This window comes from Mercenaria mercenaria, chromosome 15 (genome assembly GCF_021730395.1).
Source record: "Mercenaria mercenaria strain notata chromosome 15, MADL_Memer_1, whole genome shotgun sequence".
NCBI classification, from domain to species: domain Eukaryota; kingdom Metazoa; phylum Mollusca; class Bivalvia; order Venerida; family Veneridae; genus Mercenaria; species Mercenaria mercenaria.
In genome coordinates this window covers 70346012-70359779 of record NC_069375.1, presented here as the reverse complement: position 1 = coordinate 70359779, position 13768 = coordinate 70346012, and the positions used below count along the sequence as shown (strand labels likewise).

Genomic DNA, 13768 nt, shown 5'->3' with positions numbered 1-13768 from the left:
TGAAATTTCATTTATGTCAACAGATTTATTTGGCAGATCCTTCTTTTGTTCACTTACAATAATTTGTTTTTAATTACTTCCCTTTTACGTTACTGTAAATAGCTTATTTTTAGTAACTTTTTTATTATTGGCTGTAGGGAAAAACCGAGACCACTTTTCTGTGGTACAACATGGATGGTACCTCCAATTTTTAGGTGCATTTTGACATATCTGTACCTTGTAAGATTTTTTTTTTCTTTTTGGTTAAATTTCTTCCCTTTGTTGTTCCTGTCCTTTGGACTGAGATATTTTTTATGAGGACCTTCTTGTCCTCAAGTGCAGTAACAGGTGAGCGATATAGGGCCATCATGGCCCTCTTGTATAATGACTATTGTTTATAAAACAGGACCAGAACTAACTGATGCATCTTATAAAAAAAGCTATATAATTTTCATTGGCCTATCCCGTTATATTTATGCCATAAAAAGTAACACCGCGATAAAATAAAAATGTAAGCTATTACAAGTTTACTACAACATGTAATATAATGATAAAAAGTGTATGCTATTAATATCTTTCAGCGAATACAAATGAAACCCCACCAGCCGTAAAGGTCTTAAAATGCATAATGTATCTGATAATGAAACTTGTTTTACTACGTTCATCCCATTTTTAAGGCGAGTGCAATGCGCAAGTTCGTTTATGGTCTGCAGCGTTTATCTTCGGCGGTGTCCACCATTCAAGATATTCCTTCCTCGTCGTGTTCTAATTCCAGGAATAATCACAGCGCTCATAATCTACATTCTTCATAGTATTCTTTAATTTTCCGTGATTTACTTTCAAAGCCTTTTTACTTCCAAGCACTCATGATCCATATGTCGGACAGGCCTGTATTTTAGCCGGAAATTCGCTCTCTGTGTTCAGGTGGTGGGGGCGGGGCTTTCTTTCGCTCTGTCCCTTTGATGAATTTGCGACCTGTATGGTTGGCTGCCTTTGAACTTTGTGAAGTGTTTTAAGGCTTCATTCAATGTTTTTATCATGGGCATGGCGACATATAAATCTGGTATTTCATATATCAGGATCCTGAAAAATATACAGTTTAATAAAAGAAAGTGTCACTGACACCATCAGTCTGGGAGTGTTTAAGACTGCTCTATGTAAGTTTAAAGCCACTCCTTCCAGTACAGCCTAGCTCACCATCGCCCGGTGCATAGCTTTAGATGATTCATCTTTTACACAAAATTTTAACAGTTTTATTGGAGGAATTGATAGCTGTCTCGTCGCTCTAGTTAGGTCATCCTTTGGCCTCCTGACCTTCTCTGGAAGAATTATTTTCCTATATCGAGGGCTTAGTGCAAAACTATTGTAAGTGTATATTAATAAAGAACAAGATACAATAGTTTTGCGCCAAGTCCTCGATATATTGTAAACGTTTAACAATAAAGATTAAACCATTGAATTTGCTTCATCTTCTTTACAATAGTTCCTAAAAAATAAACATGAAACTCATGAAAATCCCTTTATATACAATTGATGGCAATAATTATGTTCAAAAATGATCCGTTCTATAATAACCAAATACTACTTTATTTCGCCTCGATATCGAACGTCGTCACCGTACCGTGTCGTACCCATTGAAGGCGAAAATTGCTTCGGGTATTAGAAAATACGACCTTTCACGGAAACTGCCGATCGATTACGTTTAATGGGCTTAAGTGTGTTTTGAACTGGAATTTTTAGGACTTCATTCATAAAAGGTATGTCAAATACAACTTCATTTTTAAATTCTAAACTGCATATGTCTGAAGAATTTTAAAACACGATTCTTAAAGGGTATTATCGAACTGTTATAAAAACTTATTGTTTACAAATAAATGTAGATTTAATGTAGATTTAACCGATTTTAATCTTGTGTTAAGCAGAGGAAACGCTTGCCTGGGTTTTAACTTCGCTTTACAGGAAAGTCGTATACGACATATACATATTTCACAATGTGTACAGTCATTTTAATTCCACCCTTATTTAGCGTTAATAAAATTACTACTGGGCGTGTCACACGCGTGCATATTTAATTTAACCACCCAAAGTATTCATGTGTTAATGCTAAATACTTATATGTAACTTCGAGACCCCTTTAAAAGGTATGTGAAAAAGATTTTTTTAATCTAATTAATTAGATTTTATGGTGCCTAATTTTAACTTTGTTAATTAGTACTTGGCTAATCTTCGTGAAAATACTACAAAAAACAGCAAGTGTTTATTTTAAGACATGTACTTTAAAGAAATATCTATATTTGACATTATTGTTAAAAATATGGATATTTGTAGAAGAAAGTGTTAAACATAAATGACATAGGCAAAATGAAAATGTAGTAAAAGGACTCGGTGGAATTTTAATAATTACAATAATCATAATAATAATAATAATTTTTGTGATTATTGAATGTTTACAAGCATATAACGTAACATTAGTATACAAACAAGATTGGTTACAAGTTCTAATAACGTCTTAACAGCCGTTAAATGCGTGGGGTGACCCGGAGATGATTTTTTTTTTTGTGAACGCAAGTGCAATTAATACAAAAAGAAACCTGATAATATATATTTTCGTCAAAAGATCTGCCTTCTTGAAATAAGTTGTTTATTCTGTATAATAACAGTATAACAGTTACAAATATTCGCACATGTGCCTTTACAATGCAACGTATTTTATTTTAACACAGATGATAATCACCATTTCTTATTGAATATGACATACTGTACGTGTTTATAACCGTGAATACTTAAAATACCAATATTTAGATAATACATAAATATATAAACATACAAGTTAAAGCTACCGGTTTACGGAATGGGTGCTTTTTAACCCTTACCCTGCTATATTTCTATAATGAACTTGTCCATCTTTCGATTTGGACAGTTCCATTAACTGTTAAAAGTGTGCTTACCAAAAAAGATACTGACTGAATTGCGAACAGTGCAAATCATGATCAGACTGCACGGGCGTGCAGATTGATCATGATCTACACTGGTCGCAAAGGCAGAATCAGTCGTGTCTAGCATGATAAGGGTTATGTATGTTTTACCAGTCAAATTCATTTTTTTCTACTAATTTCCTAAACACTTAATGAATTACTACGGTAACTATTTAACGAAATATTTGATGTTCATCTATGAAATTACTTTTTTATATGAATTTTTTATATGATCTGAACACAACTAAGATCAAATAATTCAAGAATATGACAGATGATAAATACATAATACATAAATAATGCCCATTTTTGGCATCGGAGGGTCATATCTGACTTTTACTATATTGAACATGGAAGCATACCCACAATTCAGTTATCTTAATTTGGACGAAGCAACTTTTACTAATTTGCACACTTTTTTTTGTGTATGTTCAAAAGATAAACATTCCAGTTTAAATATATTATATGAAGATTAGGTAAATGTTCATTTTCAATTCCTCCTTTCGAAGTATGAATTTACAAATGACAAACGCACTTTAAAAAGTATTATTACGTTGATACAGTGGTACGAACCTTCAGTTTCTAAGACCAGAAATTCTTTTTTATAATAGGCAATATCGTTTTTTTTTTTTTTTTTTTTTTTTTTTTTTTTTTGTTTTTTTTTTTTGCCACAAATTTATGAGAGCGTCGTCAATGTAAAGATGTAGATACATGGAAAAAAACAGACTTCAGAGTTGAAAAAGGAAATAATCCATAATCTTATCTAAGTATTGTTTAAGCAAAAATCATGATAATAACAGACAAAAAATACAGAAGACTAGCTAGCAAGTATTGATAAAAAAAATCATGCAAAGCCACGAATATTCAGTGCATGTTATAAATTTCACAAAAGCATTACTTGTATATTTTCTTTAATTTATGACCACTTACAATTCTAAAGCCTTCAAAGACACGTGAATAAAGCATTTTTCTTCCAAAAGTTATATATGAGCCGCGCCATGAGAAAACCAACATAGTGCATTTGCGACCAGCATTGATCCAGACCTGCCTGCGCATCCGCGCAGTCTGGTCAGGATCCATGCTGTTCGCTTTCAAAGTCTATTGCAATTAGAGAAACCGTTAACGAACAGCATGGATCTTGACCATGCAGACTGCGCGGATGCGCAGGCTGGTCTGGATCCATGATGGTCGCACTATGTTGGTTTTCTCATGGTGCGTCTCAATTATAATTTATGTAATTTGATTTTCTCCTAAGCATTTCATACATTACAATCAGACCATTTTTGAGTCGGCTAAAGGCTGAAAGCCTTTTGACGAGTCCTTGCTGTTCAGTGATTCTCTAAATGGACCGAATAACACGTGAAGGGATGTAGTTCCATTAGATTTCTCAAATTTCAAACAGTTCACTGCATGAATGAAGTTAAGTTGTGTCAATTCCCTTTGCTATGACCAATATACGATGTAATCTGTCATATTTATAACTTGTAATTGTGCAATACTCGAATGTAACTCATTAAGCACAAATGTGCATTTTAAGAATTGCGCAGGCTTACAAAGCTTGGGTAACATCCAGCGAAAGACAAAAAATAGTTCCACAGGGCTCCAGATAAGATGCGTATTAGCGTAAATTACGTATAGAAATAATGCAAATACGCATGTCTAATAATTTCTAAGCGTATAAAAACGTATATAAAATTACAGAAACGCACACAATGCTTTTTTAAAAACAAAATCTGAATCGTCTGGATGCGTTAGGTAACATAGCCGATCAGCTTTAATTCTCCCACATTGAACGTATACACGCATCGTATGATTTCTATAAACTTTGCGTGGGTTGAATTTTGCAGTCAGTAAACGGATAAATTATCGGAAGAAGAAGCTCTTACTGGTGTGTTTAGTTACTACTGATATTAAAGATGATTTTAATTCTTATTTTTCGAGAAATAAACCAATCAGCGAAACATTAAATTGTATTTTCTTGTAGTTTTTGAAATCGAAAGTAGATCGTCTATGTTTGGCTGCTTTCACGAAACGAAACAACTTTTTTATGAAAAGATTTAAATAAGAGGTAATTTAACCGTAAACTTCATTGTCAGATACTGCCAATTGCTGCTAAATGTCTCCGTATCATCACAATTTGTAAAATATATTGTTGAAACTGGAGAAAAGTGTAATCGTATCCGGATATAATATTTTGGGTAAATATCGAGCTGTGTTATGAAATTTTAAGAAAAAAAAATAAAAACAAACTGAAACTGGTAGACTATACTGTCAGTACATCAATCATTAGCCGACTCAGGCCCTTCAGGCCTTTGATTTAATCATTTTTTTGCTAAACGCAAAACGTGACAACTAATATGAGTGTTGAGAATCTGTTTATACCAGGTTCAAGTCCAACATTGCCTATTACCACAGTTCCTTTAAGTGTCGCCTCAGAAGCCATCAGGTCAGCTCCCGATTTTTTCCACTACGGAAAGGCACCTGATGCTATATACACGACCAAAGCCGGCATTTAATTTAACCTCAGCCACTTATAAAATACTAAGATGCCCGACCTTACCTACGAGCATGTGGCAGCAATAGGGCACTTGGGTTCTGCTTTTAATGCCCAGTAATCACTATATAACATTAGTTCTTTGCATTTCTTTAACCTGCCAAAATAAAAAAAATTGTTCAAAATTTTAAGTTCAATAACTGACGATATGACATATAAAACCGATTTTTTTTCGGCGTGTCATACGAACAGTTTTTTAATCTTTAGCACAAATGCCAGTGACCTTTTTCAGTTGTAGGCAATATATCATGTTTAATTTCTTATTTTCCTGCTGAAAAATTGCCTACTTCTATTGTATATTCGGATGAATTCTTTGTAACACATTATAGTGTTCGTATTACTGGTTATAGCACATCCGTTGTAGGACTGAATAGAAATGTTTACACTGACTTAAGCAGTTTAGATTTTCATAGCTGATATGTCTGAATTAATAGAAGGTGAAGTAGGTTTATATGAGAAGGAATTAGGTTGGTATTAGTTAAGAGAAGACCAAAGTCCACCTGTAAGCGGCTCGCTCACACCTGGCATAAATTTGTGGCTACAATACCAATATTTTCCCTGTCACGGCTGATATTTCGGGTAGTTTTCAGTGCTTGGTGATTTACTTAAATTGGTCTGTTTCCAGCAGTAACGACATGAGCTAGATGCTGGGAAAGTACATATAGCCCCTGCCGTTGGCTCGGCTGAAAATATGTTGTTCCATTCATTCCAAGGGGGTACATTCGCCGACTGTTATGTTAAACAAGAAACTGACTTTACCTTTGTATTCCATGTCCTATCCGTAAAGTTTCCTATCATAGATACACTATTTGGTTCAGTATAACATACCTTTGCAGATCCCTTTAAAAAAACTATCTTTGTCCCGATTTCAATAAAATTTTATAGGAAAATGTCCGACGGACCTAAGACCAGATTAATCCATTGTATAGGGAGGGCATTCTCGGACTGCTTTGAGTTTATAGATTTATTAACAAACATTATCTAAAGAATGTAAACTGAAATATAGCGGGGTGTTAAGATGCCGCAGAAATCATTGTATATCGATAAACTTCCATTAATTTTACTTACATTTTACAGGTTCCATAACTCTGTTTTGCTTTTTTTACAAAGTTATGCCCCTTTTTCGACTTAGAAATTTTTGGTTACTGTTTTATATGTAAGCCGGTATCTCAGTACCCATTAACGGGAATGAATTGAAACTTCACACACTTGTTCAATGTCATGATCTAACATGCTGTGCACATGTTCCATAACCCTACTTTACATTTTTCATAAAATTATACCCCCTTTTCGACTTTAATATTCATTCAGTTGACAAGGCTGTTGAATTGTCGAGCGTTGCTGTCTTCCGAAAGCTCTTGTTTTGCTATGACTTTTTTGCCGTATTAATTCTTTTCCCCCAATTTTCTATAATTGTTACATGTATCCCATATATTTGACGTAAGTCGCAATTGAACACATTTTTATTACCTCCCTTTTATGGCTTTGACGTTATAAGTTCATGCACAACATTGACAATGGTTCTTCTCCAACCATCTTATTAACTATCTCCTCCCTTTGCCAGTTGCTTTATCTATTTCAATATAAAGTTAAAGGAACTATGGAACATCAATCGTAAAGATTTTCTGTTGCACTGTATGCTTATTCAAAATGGTTAGCCTTAATGTTAATTAATAAATGAGCCGAGCCATGAGAAAACCAACATAGTGGGTTTGCGACTTTGCGACCAGCATGGATCCAGACCAGCCTGTGCATCCGCGCAGTCTGGTCAGGATCCATGCTGTTCGCTAACAGTTTCTCTAATTCAACAGGATCTGAAAGCGAACAGCATGGATCCTGACCAGACTGCGCGGATGCGCAGGCTGGTCTGGATCCATGCTGGTCGCAAACCCACTATGTTGGTTTTCTCATGGCACGGCCCAAATTACATTTTTATTATTAACATTATCAAACACGGGAGATATTATGGTTAATAGAATGAATTTATCCTTGACAAATTTTGAATTCATTCTTTACAGTTTTGTATTTAATTTGTAGGCAAATGAAAAGAAAATAAACGTGGGAAAATGTATCGCCGGCTATTAATGTAAAAAACATCGATAATAAATTCCCAGGAGTAACTATTATTAAACAAATTTCATGGTATGCAAATGCACGCATCTCTTTATTTCATAAATTTAGAAAAAATGCAAGATTAGCCACGTCTATGCATATGCAGTTTTTTTGGTATTTTTTTTTTTAAATACTGGAACATGTACTATTAAATCTGAAGAAATCACGTGGTTAGAAAATGTGTTAGGTTATTTGATCGTTATGTAAACGCTAATGATCTCCAATGGAAAATATTATGGTCGCACCAGCCCCAAAGTTGAAAAAGCTCGAATTATTGCCTTGGACATTTTTTTTGTTTTTGTCTATCGTGCAGACATTTGACCTTTATGCTTGTCAAATAACCCTTTTTTTCTAGACGGAAGAACTAATCTGACATTTTGTCACATATTTGTACGTTATAAAACAAATATTTCCTAGTTCCTTCTAATAATGAATTTAAATTAAAATAGGGCCAATTCTTAACCCTTAGCCTGCTAAATTCTAACTTGGACCAGTCCATCATTCAATTTGGGCAATACCATTTATTATTCAAAGGTGTGTTCACTGAAAATTGACCTATAGTGCATATTTTCTGACCTGGCGAAGATATTTTTAGTACAGACTTTACCATTAAAAACAATAGGTAACTTGTGCATATCGGATTTATTCGTACGGAATGAAACCAAATCTAACGATGTAGCCGATTACCCTAAACTAAATGATAGAATGGCCCATTTATGACCTTTCTATAAATATCTCCGCCAGGTGAGAAAATATGCACTATACTGAATAGCGAACAGTGCAGACCATGATCAGCCTGCACAAAGTGCATCCTTGCCGCCAGCAGGCTAAAGGCTGATGCGGTCATTGAATTTGTAGATATATGACACCCTGGCTGAGATTTCATGCTTGTACGTGTACGCGTACGTGTACTTGTAAGACTATATTCTTTATTTTTAAATATCCATATTACCAACATTTAGAAATTGAAATTGCAATATTTTATTTAGAATTTGTTCGTACACGTCACCAATGTACTGGTAACACCAAAAACCTGAAGATTTTAGATCTGTAGATAAATTAGTTTAACTATTGCTGGAAAAGGACATGGCTAAAGTATTTTTGCAAAAGACAGGTATGTTTGCACGACCTTTAAAATTCACGTTGTAACGATAGATCCGTTTGTACGCCTATACAAAACACAAATCACGAAATTTTTGTGACCGGCTTTCAACTGCATCACAATAGAAGTGATCATAGCGGGTGTCTATGTAAGATATTAACATTAGGCCATGGTAATATAAATACTTTTTGATCGCCAGCTAACTCGTTTTTATTGGAACAAATTATGCATATTCCCATAAAAAAATGCCGAATGACAGAAAGGAGTTGAACATTTACCAGAAAGTAGTTGAAAATTCGGCGGAAAGGAGTTGACTATTCACCAGAAAGTTGTTGCACATTCGATAGAAAAAGAGCGTTCCCAAGAAAGAAGTTAACGTCAGTTGGGCAGAAAAAGTTCAGTATCTATCAGGACGGGAAGATGTTGGGTGCTCATAAAAAAAGAGTTAAACTGTCGTAAGAAATGGGTTAAAATTAATCAGTAGAAGTTGAACATTTGACCGAAAGGCGTTGAACAGTCGTCAGAAAGGGTTTAACATTCATCAGAAAGGTGTTCACACAAAGGAGTTTAACATTTATTAGCGGATAGGAATTAACCATTCGTCCGAAAGAAGTTGGAAGTCATTAGAAAGGAGTTGAAAAAATCGTGACAAAGTTGTTGAGCATTTGTCAGAATGTGGTTGAACATTCAAAAATAAAAGGAAATGAACATTCGCTAGAACTGAGTTGATTATTGGTGAAAAAGGAGTTGAACTGAAAGGAGTTGAACATTTATCTGAAAGGAGTTGAATTGATCCGAATGTAGTTTTACCACCAAAAAGTCGTTTCGACTTGAACAACGAAGTTGCATGCCCCAAAAATATATGATTTCACATTATTCATTTACCATAACCACATAAAAGTGATAGTAAAAATTTGAAAGCACACCCACAAAAAACCAAAATAGTGATTTATTTGGCCTTTTTTTGTGCATCAATGGTCGCTACGCTTCGCTGTGTAGTAGAATTTGATGTACTCGTTATGGGTTATGGATGTATAACAACGCATGAGGTTTGGATTTTACTTTTTATCTAAAAATGTAATTTTGATCGCTATGTATTGTTAGGTGTAATTGTAATTTATGATCGCTGTTTATGTTCCATGAATAGAAGCACCATTAATGAACAAGTCAAAAACAATTAACACTGTAAAGTATGACACAGCTAGACAGAGAATTTAGATGGATCAATGCACGAAATGCTACTACAAAAAGCACCAGAAAATGTGGTTTTACATATATGTGACGCGTGCCTGTTGCGGACGATTGTATTCTGTGACACTGATTTCTTTTGTTATAATGTCCACCTTAAAGATACTTCTCTAGTACGTTGTGGATCCTTTGATCTGATTTTATATTAGGTATAATAAAGACCTTGGCTCCTAGTGTCAACAGAGCTTTTTTTAAGTGGAATTTGATTTAGATTGGTCACGACCGGATAAATTCATCTCAAATACTTCGTTTATTTATCTAAATAACACTCTGAATTGGGTGATATACCTGGTAGAAGTTAAGTTTAATCCAGAATTAGGAAACAGGCAGAAAAATCTGGCCAATTGAAATATTCCTTCTTTAGCTATAAGAACATTTGTATGAAACTGTTGATTCCTTGAATGATAATCATGTCAAGCTAAATACAGAATAAGAATTAACCCTTACCCTGCTAAATTTCTATAATGACGAACAGTGCAGATCATTATCAGACTGCACGGGTGTGCTGGTTGATCTTGGTCTGCACTGGTCGCAAAGGCAGAATCTCTTGCCACCAGCAGGCTAAAAATAGCAGTTGATGAAATCAATAAGTTACACCATTTTGCCTGATATAAATGTTTCAAAATGGGGGCAAGAGTAGACAGTGATGTATTAAAACAGATTTATAAGGAAAAATACTGTTGTTATGTACGGTATAATTTTAATGAACACATCTGCATTATTTTTATAATAAAAATGTCACTTAAAAAACTAGCTTAGACAAGGTTTACTTCTGTTGTATGATAAGTGTCTGCGTCGGTATATTATTCTAATTGACCTCCTGCAGTGACGTCATAACAATAGAAAAAATGAAGAACAACAGCTTATGTTTGGCTTTTCAGAAATTACCTTCAATGTGTTGGCTCAAATAATATAACACATATTACCTTTTAGTTCCAGACAGTATAAAGATCAATCGCTCTCAGAAAAGTAATATCATCAGCTGGCAATGCTCTCTCTAGATATCACATTTCTCAGGTCGAAAAAAAATCTCAAGTCAACAACCCTTAATTAAAGACAGTAATTGTACATTATACGCCATAAATATGAAAATGAATTATTTTTCGATCTTCGATCTATGTAACAATCTGGGATAGGAGGGGGAGGGGGTGGGGGTCTCCAGAAAATATCGCTTGTTCAAATAGCTTGATAGATGTTTCACTGTTATAGTTTATGACAGTAGATGTACATACATTAATCGTTCTAAAATTCAATTTTCACACAAAATATCTAAAACGCAAACGAATATTTTATAGGCGTTTTGCGTTTTATTACTGCAGAAACGGCGCTCAATACACCTTACACAATAAGAAATGCACGGTTCATGTGAGTTGTTTGGTAACATCCCATCAAGAGTTTAACAGGTATTCTGCTTTTTTTTTCGTGATTCAAAATTCGGTTACATTTTCTGTTTGCGGCCAGTAAAATTGACCTTATTTCAAGAAAACTGTAAAAAACAACAACAAATAAACATCGTAAAGATAGCGGACCTCAGGTAATTACACTCCATCTGATTACGTATTCCTCCTAGGGGCCTCCGTGACCGAATGGTTGAAGTCGCTGACTTCCAGTGAATCACTTGCCCCTCATCGATGTGGGTTCGAGTCTCACTCGGGGCATGGAATTCTTCATGTGAGAAAACCATCCAGCTGGCTTATGGAAGGTCGGTGGTTCTACCCAGGTGCCCGCCCTTGATGAAATAATACACCATGGCACACTTGGGGTCTTGATCCACCATTAAAAGCTGGAAAGTCACCATATGACCTAAAAATTGGGTTAATGTGACGTTAAAGCCAACAAACACACACAAAAAAAGTATTCTCGCTAGTATAGCTCATCGCGCACATGGCTTTCCATTAAAAACAATCCGGAAAAAAATGAACCGTAAAATACTAAAATAAGTTGCAGTTAAGTACAGCTTGCGTCATAATCAAAACTTACGTAATTATATTCATTTTTAAATGGTTAAAGAACAGAAACACGAAAATTGGGGTGTAGTAAAATTTCTCTCCAAAAACTAATTATTTGACAAATGGTTGTTTTTTTTATATATATAGATGAATCGTTGTATGTATTCAGTTTATAATGGGGTGGGCGTATGACTAAGCGAAAATTATTTAATTGTATCCCTGTATTTATATGTTTATTTTATTTTTTGCAAGGTGTTTGCTTTTATGCTTATAATATGATAATAATGTATACGTGCGCATATATAAAACGAAATAGGCTTTGTCATTTAACAGTCTGAGTGCAAACAAAATAACCTTATTTAGGATAAAACTGTTCCGGTTGCACGGCCAGGACGAGCATTGCCGAAAGAAATTTACATAATAAATTACATGTTTATATCATAATGGAGATGAGAAAATCATGTTAGTATTTAACTGAATTGGATGCTTATCTTTCGACACTGTTAAGCATTGTCTTATTCTCAAAAAGGTTGGAAACAGAATGGCCATGTTCGTGGCCCGCACGGATTTAGTTTTGAGATCAAAAGATCAATAGCCTAAAATAAGTGCAGTGCATAATTCAGTATATATAAGCTGGTAAAAACTAAGCAACGAGGATCAAAATGTCTGCGTCGGTGAATAGAGGATAGAGAAAAGATGCACATTGATACTCGTAGATAAAAATGGCGATGTCACACAGCGCATGTGCGCATGCCCGTGTTTCAGTCAGCATTACATGAACCTATTATTTAGATTGTCCGAGAGTTTATGCTACACTTTATTTAGCATACCTTGGGACGTGATGAAAAAGTGCACGGAGGGGCACCTGGGGTCTTCCTCCACCATTAAAACTGGAAAGTCGCCATATGACCTATCATGTATCGGTGCGACGTTAAATCCAACCAAAAAAAAATGTGTCTGCTGTCGAACAACAGTTTCCAGTCTACTTCGAGAAAGAAAGGAAATTTGTCACTCAGTGATAATATTGTTTTTGTTTTTATCTGCAGATTACCCTTTCGTAACAGTGTGGATGTAGCAAGAATTTTCGTTTATACAACACTTGTGATGAAGTGATTTCGAAGGAAACATTATATACATTCAAATGGCTGGTAAGTAACCTACCATATTGACTTTAGTGTCAATAGCTTGCTTGGTTTTTTTTTTATCTCATTGACAAGATAAAACATGGGGGAGATCATCCTGTCAACCGAACCATCCTTTAAAACTAGTTGTATATAATCACATTTTCAGTTTGTCCAAAACAAAATCCACCATGTGTAACGTAAACTGCGTTACGTTAAAAACTTTGTCATGTAAAGTACCATTTACGAGTAGAAAGAGTAGTAAAATATACTTATACCGATTCACAATTTATTGTATAACAAAAACCATTGCTTGGACCTTAATGACCTTAACTTTTTTATCTTTGCCTGTCAGTAAATCTCTATTTCGAAATTAACAAATAGTGAGAAACTTGTTATGCAAGTTACACAGCTAACGAAACAAACCATCAGACGTGTTACGTAGATGACTTTATGTTGATATTTGCTGTGTAAATTGTGTAAACACCTGTAATACTGATATGTGTAATAAAATTAGATAAATTATGAACATTACTGTTATATTGATATGTGTAGATTACAAACGATTATGTTATTTTGATATGTGTTATGTGAATTACGTGCAATACTGTTACATTGAAATGTATCACTTAAATAACTGTTAGATTGATATGTGTTACGTAAATTACTTAAATAATTGTTATATTGATATGTGTTACGTAAATTACTTTAATAACTGTTATATTTTA

At 34.4% G+C, this 13768-nt stretch overlaps 1 protein-coding gene across 37 annotated transcripts in view; it reads left to right on the top strand.

The window, feature by feature from the left end:
• The first annotated feature begins 1586 nt into the window (after window positions 1-1586).
• Window positions 1587-13768, top strand: part of LOC123557880 (uncharacterized) — a 35150-nt gene continuing 22968 nt past the window's right edge. For 35 of the 37 annotated variants that reach the window (XM_045349913.2, XM_045349817.2, XM_045349826.2 and 32 more), the window contains exons 1-2: window positions 1587-1736; window positions 12966-13067. In XM_045349913.2, coding sequence (XP_045205848.2) covers window positions 13061-13067 — 7 coding nt within the window. In that variant the 5' untranslated portion in view covers window positions 1587-1736; window positions 12966-13060. Of the gene's footprint in view, window positions 1737-1973; window positions 2121-9749; window positions 9772-12965; window positions 13068-13768 lie in introns of those variants that run through there. The other 2 variants (XM_045349644.2, XM_045349652.2) reach the window with 2 other exon arrangements.